The 16,869-nt window shown below is 34.2% G+C and overlaps 1 protein-coding gene across 3 annotated transcripts in view; it reads right to left on the reverse strand.

The window, feature by feature from the left end:
- Positions 1-3,179: 3,179 nt before the first annotated feature.
- Positions 3,180-16,869, reverse strand: part of TBCA (tubulin folding cofactor A) — a 76,860-nt gene continuing 63,170 nt past the window's right edge. For all 3 annotated transcript variants that reach the window (XM_047730684.1, XM_047730682.1, XM_047730683.1), the window contains 2 exons: positions 5,792-5,878; positions 3,180-3,433 (listed from right to left, as the gene is read on the reverse strand). In XM_047730684.1, coding sequence (XP_047586640.1) covers positions 3,353-3,433; positions 5,792-5,878 — 168 coding nt within the window. In that variant the 3' untranslated portion in view covers positions 3,180-3,352. The remainder of the gene's footprint in view (positions 3,434-5,791; positions 5,879-16,869) is intronic.

Below are 16,869 nucleotides of genomic sequence, written 5' to 3' on the forward strand. Positions count from 1 at the left end.
TTTGATAGGATTTTTAAAAAGCCAAGTAATGTAATGAAGTTTGCAAAGTAATTTAGATTAACCAGGTTTGACTGCTCAATTTGGAAGTGATTCAGTGCACAGGTAGAGGCATAGAGATGATTTTTAAATATTGGGCTTGAATGTTCCTGACCAGAAAATCAAGAAATGTTGAATGAACCTTAAAATATATTGTTTTAACCAGTTTTCATTGCTCATAATATAAATACATGCTTATTTTAGCAGGCTTTTTTTTTTTTTTTAAACTTTCCACAAGTTCCATTCTTTCCCAAGGCACTATTTACATAACTTATGGTACAAAATATAGGACAAAGTATGATATGGTACAAAATATGATACAGGACAGCTTAGTTCTTGAAATACTAACACTCACCTGAAATGTGAATGTCCCAAAAGCACAGCCACAAAGCTCCTGTCCAGGACTTTGGGGGAATATTTTCATTTACTAGGATTGAATCTTCATTAGCCAAGAATGTCCAGATGAAAATGCTAGAACTTGGAAATGTTCTATGGCATTCACTGGATTTGGTTACTTTTAACTCATTCCACATGTTGTGTTTCTATTTCCTTACCCTATGCACATTCTTACCTCCTTAGAAATTATGTGCCCTTTGCTATGCAGAAAAATACAGAAAAGTTAGGTTTACAACTTGATTGTGTCACTTGTCTTTGTTTTGCCTATTTACTTGATGAAAGCCATTAATTATAATTAGTATATGCAAGGATTAAGGGCACCTAACAAATATTAAATGATTACATGTTACAATGACACTTTATACCTGCAATGTGTGTAACTGCACATTTTCACAGAGACAACTACTCTGAGACCTAAGTTTATATGTGTTATAAGCTATTACTTATTTATATATAGGATAAACAGTTACTGTTTATCATAAATAAACAGAAAGGAAGACAAAGAGACAATTCTTATTAAGTAGAAGCATTTTATATAATTGTATTAGAGTAGTGTTATTCACAATTCAATAGCAGGTGATCATAATCATTGTTAAAAAAATGAAACAGAATAAAAAACAACTGAGAAATTGTACATATTAAAGATACTTATTGTTTTATGTATACATAGACCTCCATAAGTATGTACTGGGTCACAATGAAAAACATGTTTCTTATTGAGGTCTGCGGTAAAAATAGTTTGAAAAGCACTGTATTATTAAGTGTGTTTGTGGTGTGATGGTATCCTTCATGGCATTCTTTCCTTCACTCCAGAGGTTTTCACCTCTTGCTTTTCACTTATTCTACAAATGTTTACTGAGCAACTGCTATATGTTGGTTGGGGATCAGGTACTGGAGAGAGAAAAAGGCAACCTTACTTTTGGAAATTTCTACCTATTATCCTACAGATGTAAGTTTTTAACCAAAAGCTTAAAAACAAGCTAACACTGCATGAATTACAACTGTTCTTAACTTACTGTGCCTCTTGATGGCCATGAAAACTTAAGTGGAATGTGTCAAAAACTCCCAGGAATAAGCCTTCACAGAATACGAAGCTTCTTGCTGCGTCTCATCAATGTCTGGAGAGAGATCCAGTATGAAATCTGTAATTGAGACAGCAATTCTCTAAAGGTGTATTTATTTTCATCTGCTTTGTTAATTTCTATTTTCCTAGGCTTTTTGGCAAGAAAATAATGTTTTTTCAGCAACCAAGACTTGGGTTGTGGCTGTAAAACTTCCCTTTCAGAATTACTCTTTTCTGGAGGGACCAATATTTTTTGCTTTGAATATATGTTATTTATGTATTTGGCAGAAGGTTGAAATGAAATTTTTTACCCTTAAAAACATGGTAAAATAGTTTCTTTAAATGCTATCTTACTTGGAAAACTAAATATGCCATCCCACCCACCACCAAGAAGCCAAACTATTCTTGGGACTTAACACCAACCACAAAATAATCTAGAATTTTCATTCTCCTGCTCAAATCTCTAATATTAAGAGAAAGCCTTAGCAGAAAGTTTTACATTGTAATTGTGTTTTTATTTCCTTACTCTTCCTTTCCCCACCTCATGTACTTTAAAAATGGCATGTAATATTTTAAGATGATGACATTTCAATTTAGAAATGCTTCTGATATATGTTATTAAGTAATTTTCTAAATGTATAAAGATTTTTAAAATGATGGATTCTGTGCTTTACAACAGCATACCCTTTAGAAATAACGGCAGGAAAGAATAGTATTATTTTTCTCTTCTCTGATCTTTCTGACAGATTCAATAGATGTTATGGTTTCTGGTGATCATTGGTGACTTTCAAAATCAAACCAATTACCCTACAAGTATGTATCTTATAGCAGCAAAAATTCAGATTTTGTTATTTTTTCAATTATGGCTTTTAAAGTTTAAATGCTATTATTAGTATTTTAGTTCATGAGATCACTGCTCATGGTAGGCTGATGATATAAAGGTTTATACACATTTTCAAGAAACAGAAGAAAACTGAGTTGTCATGTATTTTTAAGAAAATAAACTCAAATGATTAGGTAATTAATTGGTTTACAATTGTACTGGAAAAATACTTCGTGATAAAATGATAATCTTTTCCAGTCAGTCAAGATTATCCAGGTTTGGCTTTGACAGTGTATGCTGGAGCTGGCTCAAATCTTCCCAACCTTGTGTTCAATGATGTCATGTCGGTAGCCTGAAATTAGTCACAGCAGGAGTACTTATACCACAGAAGTAAGAGGCTCCCTTTCCATTTTGAAGGTCTGTTAAACATTTGCCAATACACGATTATTATTCCTTTAAAATACAATTCAATTCTTTGTTCATAAGAATCTTACTTGGAGATCTAAATAATTGATGTTTTTTGTATAAATCTATCTTTCTGGAAAGAGATTTAAATGTTTCCATTAGTTAATAGTGATGGAAATGTTAGACTTTCACTGTAAAGGGATAAATATGTGAGGCTTTATTCACAGACAAGTTCTTCGTTTCTTTTGAGGGAGTTGTACCCTATTTAGAATACTGTTCAAAATTTGGATTTTTATCTAAAAATAAAGGTATCCTATTTTTAACTCAATCCACACTTATGAAGCAAAATACCTAGACTTCAGAGAAGCTAACAGATTTTAATTCTCTGTCAAAAATGTCTATGATTTCATGATAAAAGGTTAATTAAAAATATTTTGTAAAGTATGAAATAAACAATTTTAGACGAACTCATTTATTTGACACGTTAAATTAGGCAAAGAAAAATATATGCAACTGCATAAAAAGAATCACATTCTCATACTATTTGAACATACAGCAGTGGTCAAAAATAATGAATTGTGGAATGGATCCCAGGATTTAATGCAAAAAACATCCTGTACAGAAAAACTTCAGGCTTCTAACTTCACTGAATCCAATACTAAACGTGCTTCCTTATATTCCTCAGTTTCTTCCAAGTCTTTTTCACCCTCCTGAAATGAAATATAATAAAATGAGATTTATCCTTCTCAAACTTCAGTGGTATTATTTATTTATATATTTATTTATTTATATATTACAAACCATCAATATAAAGGCTCAAAAATTAACACAAAAAGGATTCCAAACCTCATCTAAATATTGTATAATTTCATAGATTTCCCATAGTTTTGTTTTTTATTGGAAAGAGAAGTAACAGGTTTTGTTGTTTCACTATATAGCATCCTCACAGAGTAAGTGATAAACAGGGTCACCTAAAGCTATTAGCATTAAATAAATACATAAAAACCTCAGAAAAATGAAAAAAAAGTATTCTCATTTTGTCAACATGTCATCATACAAAAAAGATTAATATCAATGGACTAAAACAAAAAAAATGATGCTTTACTAAAGTGTCACATATATGATAATATTCAGATGACAATAATCCTTGAACTACCCACAATGACAAAGAAGGGTAGTGGTGTCACACCAGAGATAAGTATAATCTTTGAATTAGAAGACCAAACTGTCTGCTTATTAATGAGTATTATGCATTTTACTACAAGGAAACAAAATGCTAACATCTTTTATTTTTTGATATCCAAAGACTGAGTTTTTCCTTGATACTTCATACATAAAACTCATACTAACATATTATTATGTGAACAGAATCATCTAAGTTATTCTGCATATGAACTTTTGTTTGATTTTTACTTAAATAAGTAAAGCTATGACCAGTTATTTGTGTTGGATCAATAAAAGCTGAAGATGTACAAACAGTTACAGAGCAGAGAGAATAAAGTATGTGTGTTTCTTCTTCTTTTTTTTTTTTTTTTTTTTTAAGATTTATTTATTTATTTGACAGAGAGAGAATGACAGTGAGAGAGGGAACACAAGCTGGGGGAGTAGGAGAGGGAGAAACGGGCTTCCCGCAGAGCAGGAAGCCTGATGCAGGGCTTGATCCCAGGACCCTGGGACCATTATGAGAGCTAAAGGCCAACGCTTAATGGACTGAGCCACCTAGGTGCCCCTGTGTGATTCTTTAATAGGAAAATTTAAAGCAAAAGGAGAATTTGCTTAACTCAGACTACAGGCAAAAATTTCTTAAAACCTCTATATTACACCTAAACATGTCTCTGTTCTCTGTTACTAAGTATAAGCTCTTTGAGGGTAGAAATATTGCTGACTACATCCATACACACAAGTATATCATTCAAAGCCAGAATTATTCTTTTCAAGCAATTTCTATTACTTTTTCAGCTACTAGATTCATGAGAGCAAAAAGCATTTAAGTTGTCAGGAAATAAAAACGGTGCTTCTGTCTCAGTATTTTAATATAGTAATTATTTCCTGCTTTCATCTACCTTTTATTTCAAAATCACAGTTTTATTTTTGGCTGTTAAGGAGAGTTACCCTGACTTTAAAAGGTTCCTATAGATAAAAATGGAGTTCTGTGTCAAAATTAAAGTAAAATGTGAACATATCTCTTTTTTTTTCTTACAGATTTAGTCCTAATATAATTTTGGTGGGAAAACAAATGTCATTCTTTTTCAAAGAATACATATAATCATCCCGAGAAAGCCTCACAAGACTTTTGTTATAGAAGGCATAACTATGAATCACAAGACAGCTAGTAGCTAGTTAATATTAGCTCAAGAAACAGAAACATAAAATGAGATTAGTAAAGGAAATATCAGAATTCATCAAATTTATCATCAAACAGCGAAAACAACCGGCTTGAATATAGTATCATGCAGTTATCTCTGTTAAGAAATAGGAGGACTTTTAATTGTTTTTAGAATCTTTTATAAAATGATTCTGCCACTGTATCACAAGGCACTTAACACTAGCAAGGATGGTAACAGTGTTATCCTGCTCCAAGTTAATAGGAATGCACTGCCTATGTTACAAGGTGTTTTTTCCTCTCAAACTGAATAAGGTTTGACTCTAAAAGATTCCAGATCCTTTTCGTAAGGGCCCAGATCCATTTGAAGCATCTGGATCTTCTGAAATTTTAAATAGTCTACTTATCTTTAATGTGCCCAAAAAAAGATCTTTATGTATGAATACTAAATATTTCAAGATACTTCTGGACAATGTTAGTGCTCTGAATATCTACCATAATAACTCAAATATATTTAATTAAGTTTAAATAAACAGAAAAAACACGTTGGTTATAGTACTTCTACTGGAGGCTAATTAAAACACAATTTAATCTCTACTAATTATTTTAAAATATACTGGCACACAGGGCAAGTGAACAAAATATGTCCCGAACTAGTTTACAGCACTGAATACTTAAGATTTTGGCCTTCCATATATTACACTGAAAGAATGTTTAAACAGAACACAGAGAAGAATTTACTTACTAATAACTGTAGAAGATCGGTATATGCTGCTTCCAACCTGCGCTGGCAATCTGGGATCATCATCCGGGACTCTTGCAGGATCTCTGCCTATAATGAAAAATCTCTGTGAGACAAGCAGAGATGGTAGAACTTACGTGTATAGCTCACACTTCTGTAACTATCTAAAACAGGTCAGAAGAATCAAGAAAAAATTATAGGTATGTTAAATAGTTCAATATTTTTAAAAAATAGCTCAATATTTTAACTTAAATTGTGATTAGAAGTTAGAAAGAATTTTTTCTAAAATATTCAAAGTACAAATTTTAAATCATTTGGTAATCACCTTTTCATGCTAAGTGAAAATTAACTGGAAAAGCTTTTCATAGAGCATTTATTTAAAAAGGCTATTTAAAAAATAAATAAATAAATAAACTATTTTTCCTGCTGTCACAAAGCACCTTTATCCAAAATGGGATCAGCTGGTTATATAAATATCTCCTGCATCTTCTGAGTAATAAAGAAAAAGAGTGTTCAGATAATATCACATGGAGATAATTACTGCATGAAAAAAGTTATTGAGTTATTGATCACATCGTGTGCACACTGCAGGAGGTTCTTACTGAAAGACAGAGGTAAAGAAAAAGGAAAAGCAAAGACCAGCAGGTTCATATTTTTGATGCTTATCATGCATAAAAAGTTATTACTTATCCTTGTGCTTCATTTTAGGAGAGAGATTATTCTCCCCATGCACTTTGAGCCAAATTACCAACTTGGCACCCCTCTGAATCTAACTTCTGCCTATTCCTCCTGAAGACAGACACAACAGAATTAAACCCAAGAATATTTATTCTGGAGGGTATTTCTGGATATAAAATATATCATTCAAAACTGAACTATAAAATATCAGATCATAAAAGGAAAAAAATCAAAGCAATCACTGAGAAACCAATCAGTAGGAGGGTAAATAAATTAGTGTCAATGTTGTTCCTCAAATACATCTTTTTCCTAAGATGGCAGGAAGCTTTATCTCCTTGAACTATTCTCAGAGACACAAAAATCATTTAAACATTTATCTACAAAAAATAATGTTTGGGCAACTACCTTTGGTTAAAAGGGTACAAATTTCAAACTTTTACTAATTTTACTAATAAGCTTTATTAGCTAGCTCATATAAAAATAAAAAGGAAAGACATAACTTAATGGTAATCATACTACTTTTTTTTTTAAAGACTTTATTTATTTATTTGACAGAGATCATAAGTAGGCAGAGAGGTAGGCAGAGAGAGAGGAAGGGAAACAGGCTCCCCGCTGAGCGGAGCCCAATGTGGGGCTCAATCCCAGGACCCTGGGATCATGACCTGGGCTGAAGGCAGAGGCTTTAACCCAATGAACCACCCAGGTGCCCCCATACTACATTTTAATAGAAACTTTAGTAAGTTCCAGTATCTTCTCCCTTTCCCTAATAGTTTTGTCATAACACACACTATAAACAAAAATCAGAATCATAATAAACAAGGATGCTCTCTATCCACATCTGTTTTCTCAGGTGAAAACCTATTATTTAACTTCTTTTACTAACAAGACGCTGGCTGAAAACTTAAGACACAGAATCATGACTTTACTTCACTGCTAATCATACTATACCTAGATATTTAATCACTGTGACTAAATTATTTTTATGTATCTAGTTAGTATGAATATGTGTGAAAAAAATCACTGATAGACATTTCACGGGATACCTGATTCATATTTCTTCCTTATGGACCACCCTTGAAAGTAACTTATAGGAATTAAATAAGATGAAATGACTAGAAAGTAAGATCAAAAGCGTTAAGTCAAAATGGATACCTCTAGAAAGTTTTTTTAAAGTTTTAGTACTGTCAATGAAATGAACTTTATACTTCTTTCATTATTATTCTATTCATTATTATGGAGCAAGAATCCTCATTTAATCTATCAAAACAGGACTCTGATGTAAATAGGGTCAAAGATCAGTCTCTCCCACGTACCATCCCCAATTCATTCAATAAGCTTACTATATATCTACAGGATGCCTGGTACAGGGGATGCAAAGATGAGTAAAAGGGCGGTTTTTGTCCTCCATTCCAGTATAGGAGCATGAACATGAAAATAAATACTTGATACAGCTTCAAGAAGACTTTGCCACTGGGAGCCAAAGGCATATAGTACAATCCTGGCTATGATGTGGAATCCATAAACCACATCTCTATCAAGGCCATAAACCATAGACTTTACCTCATAACAAAGAATTACAACTGCTAGAAATAATTTTAAAAGACCATATATAAGGTGTGATTATATAGTAAAGAAACCCCTCAAAATACCTGAACTAAAGTAAATGAGTATTATCTTTCAAAGTGTTCTCCTTGGGAAGGAGTCACTCAGATGAATGGAACCTCTTTTTAAAATATCTGAATAGGGTGGTTCAGTCATTAGGCATCTGCCTTAGGCTCAGGTCATGATCTCAGGGTCCTGGGAACAAGCCCCACATCCTACTCCCTGCTCAGCTGAAAGCCTGCTTCTCCCTCTCCCAGTCCCCCTGCTTGTGTTCCCTCTCTCACTCTCTCTCATCAAACAAATTCTTAAATAAAAGAAAATATCTGAATAAACTCTCAGTTTATTATAATACTGACTATGACAAGACTGAGTTTAAGTCAGGATCTTGGCACAGATTGGGAGGTACAAGGAACCTTAGGTAACACAGCAGGATGTAGTCCTACTCACGTGTTACTGTTCTTAAAACAAGTTAGGATATTTTGGGGGGAAAGTTATTCAGGTAAAATGGAAGTTTGGGGAGGCTTATTAGCAAGGCTCAAACTAGAAAAATAAATAAATTACTAAACTAAAATCTGATCAATTATCTTTATAATCAAATGTAAATAAGTTGGAAGGGAAAAGCCCTAATTGGCAGATTTTCATTTTTTTCAGAAAGAAGAGCTCTGTGAAATAATCTGGCCAATGTTAAGTTGTTCTGCTATTGCTCAACTGAGATAAGATTTCTAACTTCTTTAATGATCCATTCACCCAGGGCTGGCTATAAATCCATAGGCACTCTAATATTGGATATCGGCTACCTCTGGAACCAATGGTAACTGCATTAGCTTGCCAAACTGAGCTTTAGAGTTGTTCAGAGATTACTGTAACAATGGTTAAGTCTGCTTTTATACAAAGGTCAAATGGTAATATACTAATAAACAGGTTAAAAATCCAACTGAAGAGAGGGAGAGACAGAGGGAAAATGGTAACTATGTAAGGCGATGGATATGTCAAGTAGCTTGGTTATGGTCAATATTCACAAAGTATACATTCATCAAATCATACAATTTGATAACTTTAATATATACAATTTTAGACTGTCAACTATATCTTAGTAAAGCAAGGGAAAAAAGATATAAAGACACTGAATGAGAAACAAATGAAGAATCATAGAGTCAGAAGGGACCTAAGTGGTTATCTACAACAGGCTGCTCAATTTATAAACAAGAAAGCTGAGTCTCAGAGTGACTAGCTAGTTGATAGGATCTGAGTTATAACCCAGGACTCCGATTTCAACTCTAGCATATGAATGAGTGATAGTGTAGCCAGACTCTAAGAAGGATTCCAACGATCCCGTTCTTGCAGAGTCACCTCCCACACTCCATTTGGGTTGCACCTGTGACCAACAGAATGTGGCAGAAGTGGCTTTTTAGAACTTTTTGTTTCCACATGGGCCTCTTGAAATGCTTACATTATGGAAATGCTTCTCTCAGGAACTGGTTGTCATGCTGTGAGAACCTCTGAAGGATGGAAAGAAGGAAGATAGAAAGATAAGAAGGAAGGAAGGAAGGAAAGAAGAAAGGAAGAAAGGAATCTGACTTGTGTTTTGTGGTTATTGCTGAATGATTAAGGTTATTGCTCAATGACTAAAAAGAAGTCTGGGCCCCTAAACCCTAAGATGTCAATAATTACTTTAAGTATAAATGGTTTAAATCCACTTTTTTTTTTTTTTTTTTTGGTTTAAATCCACTTCTAAGAGATTCATAGACTGGACCCAACTATATGCTGCTTACAAGAAAACCACTTCAAACAAAATGAAACAGAGTTGAAAATAAAAGGATGAAAAAAGATGTATCATGCAAACATTTAAACAAAAGAGTGACTATATTAATACTAGATAGACTTCAGAGCAAAAAAAATAAATAAATTAGAGACCAAGAGGAATGTTACATAATAATACAATGATCAATTCACCAAAAAAAAAAAAAAAAAAAAAAAAAAAAAACCATGGTGATCCCTAAATGTGGATGTACTACATAAGAGAACTTCAAAATATATAACATAAAAACGGATAAAACTGAAAGGAGAGAGGTAAAACTACACATAGAGCTGGGGATTTCAATACTTCACTTGGTACAAGTGGTAGAAGTATTAAACCAAAAAGGTCAGCAAAGTTATAAAAGGACTGAATAATGCCATCAACCAATAAGATCTAACTGACATTTATAGGACACTCTGCCTAAGAAAGGAAAAGAAATACTTTTTAAGTACCTATGAAACCTTCATCACAGGGGCACCTGGGTGGGTCAGTTAGTTAAGCTTCTGCTCTTGGTTTCAGCTCAGGTCATGACCTCATGGGCTGTGGGACTGAGCCCTGTGTTAGGCTCCATGCTCAGTGCAGTCTGCTTGAAAGATTCTCCCTCTGCCCCTCCTCCATCTTACATGCATACTCTCTCAAATAAATAAATCTTAAAAAAAAAAGAAAAGAAAAAAGCAGCATTCATTGCAGTATACCATAGTCTTGGTCAAATAACAACTACAAAACAAAAATCTCAACAAATTTAGATATTAAATAAAAGAACTGAAATAATACCTAGTGCATGTATGACTATTAAAAAAAAGTAGAAATCATAACAAAAATATAGCAGGAAAATCTTCAAATCACTTCGAAATTAAACATACTTGTAAATAACCCATGAGTCAACAAGGAAGTCTCAAAAGAAGAAGAGAAATACAGAGATAAATGAGAATGAAAATATAGCATGTCAAATGTTATAGGATTCAGTTAAAGCAGTGCTGAGAGGGAAATTTATATCAGTAAATGTTTATGTTAGGAAAGAACAAAGACCTCAATTTAAAAATCTAAGATCTGGGGAGCCTGGGTGGCTCAGTTGTTAAGTGTCTTGTCTTCGGCTCAAGTCATGATCCTAGAGTCCTGCAATCAAGCTCTGCATCTGGCTCTCTGCTCAGTGGGAAGCCTGTTTCTCCCTCTCCTACTCCCCCTGCTTGTGTTCCCTCTCTCACTGTTTCTCTGTCAAATAAATAAAATCCTTAAAAAAAAACCCCAAAACAAAAAACTAAGCTCTTCTTTCAGAAACTGAGAAAAAGAAGAGCAAATAAACCCAAAACAAGTGCAAGGGAATAATAAAAATAAGATTAGAAATGACAGAATAAAAATATCCATGAAACAAAGAGATGAGTTTTTAAAAAACGAATAAATTTCTAATAACACTGAAGTCAGAAGGCACAAATCACTAAATCAGTAACAAAAAAGATCTTTACAGATCTTGCAAGCATTAAAGGAAAACAACAGATACTTGAGTTAAGATGGTGGAGCAGTAGGGGGAGTCTGGGCTTGAACATAGCTTCACCCCCTGATCACAGCTAGATCAACATCAAATAATTTTGAATACCTAGGAAATCAATCTGACGATTAAAAGAACAATGTGCACAATTAGAGGGAGAGAACGTGGCAGGCTTATTTTAACAAACAAATCAAAGCACACTTAGTTAAAGGTCCAAGCACTCCCCACCACAAACAAGGAGGAACCCTGCAAAGGACTGACCCATGGGGAAAAGCAGCCAAAACACAACAGCAGACTGTGCAGAGCATACACCAGAAACACTGGTGTGTTTCCTGAAGCACCAGGCCCTAGACAGTGTAGGACTCCTTCTTAATATATTAATACTCTCAAGAGCAAGAAAATAACAAGCTTTCATAACATGCAAAAGACAGAAACCTAGACAAAATGACAAGATGGAGGAATTTTCCGGAAAAGAAAGATCAAGAAGAAACCATGGCCAGGGATTTACTCCAAACAGATATAAGCAATATATATGAACAAGAATTTAGAACAAGAATCATAAGAATATTATGGGGTTGAAAAAAGCATAAGAAACACCACAGAAACTGTTGCTGCAGAAATAAAAGAGCCAAAAAATGGTTAGGCTGAAATAAAAAAATGCTTTCCTGAGATGCAAAATAGACTGGACGCAATCACAAAGAGGATGGAAGAAGCAAAGGAACAAAAAGGTGATGCAGAAGACAAAATTATGGAAAATAAAGAAGCTGAAAAGAAGACAGAAAGAAAACTAGTAGATCACAAAGAGACTTAGGGAACCCAGTGATTCCACAAAGCACAATAATATCCATATCATAAGAGTCTCAGAAGAGCAAGAGTGGGAAAAAAAGAGCAATTTATTTGAACAAATTATAGCTGAGAACTTCCCTAATAAGTGGAAGGAAACAGGTATTCAAGTCCAAAGGCACAGAGAACTCCCCTCACAATCAACAAATACAAGTCAACACCAAGACATATCATAGTGAAACCTGCAAAATACAAAGAGAGAATTCAACAGCAGCTAGGGATAAAAGGTCTTTAACCTACAAGAGTAGACATAAGGGTAGCAGCAGATCTGTCCAGAGAATTTGGCAGGCCAGAAGACAGTGGCATGATACAGTCAATGTGCTGAATGGGAAACATATGCAGCCAAACATACTTTATCCAGTAAGGCTGTCATTCAGAATAGCAGAGTTAAAGGGTTTCTAAAACAAGCAAAAACTAAAGGAGTTTATGAACACTAAATCAGCACCACAAGAAATATTAAAGCAGACCTTTGAGCAGGAAAGAGGGACCACAATCAACAAAGATTGGAAAAGAAAAGAGACAATCTACAGGAATAGCAACTTTACAGGGAATACAATGGCACTAAATTTGTATCTCTCACTAATTACTTTGAATGTAAATGGCCTAAATGCTCTAATCAAAACACACAGGGTATCAGAATGGATAAAAAACCAAGACCCATCAATATGCTGTTTACAAGAGACTCACTGTAGACCCAAAGACACCTCCAGATTGAAAGTGAGGGGGAGGAGGACCATCTATCATGCTACTGGACATCAAAAGAAAGCTGGAGTAGTCATATTTATATCAGACTAACTAGATTTTAAATGAAAGAGTGTACTAAGAGATGAAGAAGGCACATAATAATAAATAATAAAGGGGTCTATTCAACAAGATCTAAAAATTCTAAATATTTATGCCCCAACCTGGGAGCAGCCAAATACATAAATCAGTTAATAAACAAACTTAAAGAAACTCATTGATAATAACACATTAAGAGTAGGGGACTTTAACCCCCACTCACAGTAAGGGACTGATTATCTAAGCAGAAGATCAACAAGGAAACTGGCTCTGAATCATACACTGAACCAGATGGACTTAACAGATATATTCAGAACATTTCATCCTAAGGCAGCAGAATACACATTCTTTTCTAGTGCACATGGAACACGCTCCAGGATAGATCACATACTGGATCACAAATAAGGCCTCAACCAAAAGAGAAAGAGAGCGTACTATGTATATTTTCAGACCATAATGCTAAAAAATGAAGTCAACCACAAGAAAAAATTAGGGAAGACTGCACGCAGGTTAAAGAACATCCTACTAAAGAATGAATGGGTTAACCAGGAAATTAAAGAAGAAATTAAAAAAAAAATACAGAGAAGCAAATGCAAATGAAAATAAATTGAAAGTCTAAAACCTTTGGAACACAGCAAAAGCAGACATTAAGAGGGAAGTATACAGCCAAACACAGGCCTTCTTCAAGAAGAATAGTTTCAAATACATGATCTAACTTTACACCTAAAGCAGCTGGAGAAAGAACAGCAAATAAAGCCTAAAGAAATAAATGAAATAGAAACCAGAAGAACAATAGAACCGACCAACAAAACTAGGAGCTGATTCTTTGAAAGAATTAGTAAGACTGATAAACCCCTGGCCAGACTTATCAAAAAGAAAAAAGGACCCAAATAAAAAAAAAATCATGAATGAAAGAGGAGAGATCAAAACCAACACTGAAGGAATACAAGCAATTAAAAGAACATATTATGAGCAACTATATGCCAAAAAATCAGGCAATCTAGAAGAAATGGATGCATTCCTAGAGATGCATGAACTATCAAAAAAGAAAAAAGAAGAAAGAGAAAACCTGAGCAGACCCAAAACCAGCAAGGATATTGAAGCAGTAATCAAAACTCTGCCAACAAACAAGAGTCCAGGGCCAGATGGCTTCCCAGTGGAATTCTACCAAACGTTTAAATTAGAATTAATATCTATTCTTCTGAAACTATTCCAAAAAATAGAAATGGAAAGAATACTTCAAAACTCATTCTATAAAGGCAGCATCACCTTGATTCCAAAAGCAGAGTCCCCACCAAAAAGGAAAGTTACACACCAATATCCTTGACGAACATGGATTCAAAAATTCTCAACAAAATACTAGCAAATTGTAAGGAAAAAAAAACACCACTAAAAAGTCTATAATACTGTTCATAATGTTCATGGATTTGCCACTTAGAAGAAATGAACCAATTCCTTCAAAACTATAAAGCACCAAAACTCAAATGATAACCTGGGTAGTTTTACAATCATGAAAGGAATTGAATTTGTAATTAAAAAGATCATAAAACAGAACTCTCCAAGCCTCAATAGTTCCAGTGGACAATTTTATCAAATATTTTAGGAATGGAAACTAATTTCACACAAATCCTTTAAGAAAGAGAAGAGGGAACATTTTCCAATTAATTTTATGAGAGGAGCATTAACCTGATATCAGAACCAGACAAAGACAGTATCAAAAAAGAAAACCGCAGACCATAAACTTAGATGCAAAAATCCTTAACAAGGTATTAATAAATTGACTCCAGCAACATACGAAAAGAATTACACACCACAATCAAGATTAAGCAGGTATAATACAAGACTGGTTCAACATTTAAAAATCAGTCCATATAATCCAACAATATTAATAGGCAAAAGAAGAAAATTCATATGGTCTTATCAAATGAGACAGGAAAAAGCATGTAACAAAACCCAAAATACCCATTCATGACAACACTCAGCAAAGGAGGAATAAAGAACTTCCTCAACTTGAGAAACACTATTTACCAAAATGTACAGCTAATACTATACTTAATGGTAAAAGACTGAATGCTATCTCCTTAAGATTAGGAATAGGTGAGATGTCACCCCTCCTATTCAAGACAGTACTGTAAGCCTTAGCCAGAACAATCAGGTAAAAAAAAGAAGACGTGCAGGTTGAAAAGAAAGAAACTATCTCTATTTACAAATGATATGCTTATCTATGTAGAAGACCGGAAGGAATCTACAAAACACTTTTAGAACTAGAGAGTTCAACAAGTCAAGGTTACAAGGTCAACACAGAAAAAACTAAATGCACTTCCAGCAAAATATGTATGTGGAAACCAAAACTAAAAACAATACCATTTACAACATTTTCAAAGAAAATGAAATACTCAGGTATAAAACTAACAAAACATGCAGGATCAGTATGTTGAAAATTACAAAATGCTGATCAAAGAAGTCAGACCTAAATAAATTGGAAAGAGTTAACATGTTCATTGACTGGAAGACCTCACATAGTAAAGACATCAATTCTCTCCAAATTGATATACAGGGTTTTTTTTTGAAGTGTGCTCCATGCCCAGTTGTGGAGCCCAACATGGGGCTTGAACTCATGACTCTGAAATCAAGACCTGAGCTGAGATCAAGATTCAGATGCTTAACCAACTGAGCCACCCAGGTGTCCCCAAACAGTTATACAGGTTTTTTTTTTTTTTTTTAAGATTTTATTCAATTATTTGACAGAGAGCGATCACAAGTAGGCAGAGAGGCAGGCAGAGAGAGAGGGAGAAGCAGGTTCCCTGCTGAGCAGAGAGCCTGATGTGGGGCTTGATCCCAGGACCCTGAGATCATGACCCGAGCTAAAGGCAGAGGCTTGACCCACTGAGCTAAAGGCAGAGGCTTAACCCACTGAGCCACCCAGACACCCCCAGTTATATAGGTTTAAGCTAAAACAATAAAAAAAAAAAAAAAGAAAATGAGAGGACTCACTTTCACAATTAAATCTTTCTCTATAGCTACAGTAATCAATACAGTGTGGTATTGGTAAATGAATACATACAGGTTAATGGATCAAAAGGGAGAAACAAAAATTAGACCCACAAAGATGTCCAAAGGGTTTTTGACCTTTTCAACAAACATTGCTGGAGAACTAGGCTTCTATAGGGGCAAAAAGATAAATCGATAAATTTCAAACTAAACCCCACCCCTTAAACAAAACTAACTCAAGACTGATCAAAGCCTTAAATGTAAAACATAAAACCACAGATATTTTAGGAAAAAAAAAAAAAGAAAATCTTTGGGGCTGAGGATTAGGCAGAGGCCTTAGACTTGAGATCAAAAGTATAATTCACAAAAGGAAATATTAGCCATAAATGAGATGTTCTCAAAATTAAAAACTATTGCTCAGTGAAAGACAATGTTAAGAGGCAGTGACTAAGAGAAAATATTTGCAAACCACATACCCAGCAAAAGGCATTTATCTGGAATATACAAAGAACTCTCAAAACTCAGAAGTAGAGAAACAAAGAATCCCATTAAAAAGTGTGCAGAAGACGGCTCAGTCAGTATTGCTTGCCAACTTTTGATCTCAGGGTTGTGATTTCAAACCCCATGTTGGGTGTAGAGATTACTTAAAAAAATAAAATCTTAGGGGTGCCTGGCTGACTCAGTAGAAGTGTGTGGCTCTTGATTTTGGGGTCATGAGTTCAAGCCCCACTCTGGGTGTGGAGATTACTTACATAAATAAAAAACTTTTAAAAAGGGAGCAGAAGACATGGACATTTCACTGAAGAGGATATACAGACACAAATAAGCAAATGAGAAGATATTCAACATTACAGCCATTAGGAAAATCAAAATTAAAAGCACAATGAAATATCACTATACATT

Source organism: Lutra lutra, chromosome 5 (genome assembly GCF_902655055.1).
Source record: "Lutra lutra chromosome 5, mLutLut1.2, whole genome shotgun sequence".
NCBI lineage: Eukaryota > Metazoa > Chordata > Mammalia > Carnivora > Mustelidae > Lutra > Lutra lutra.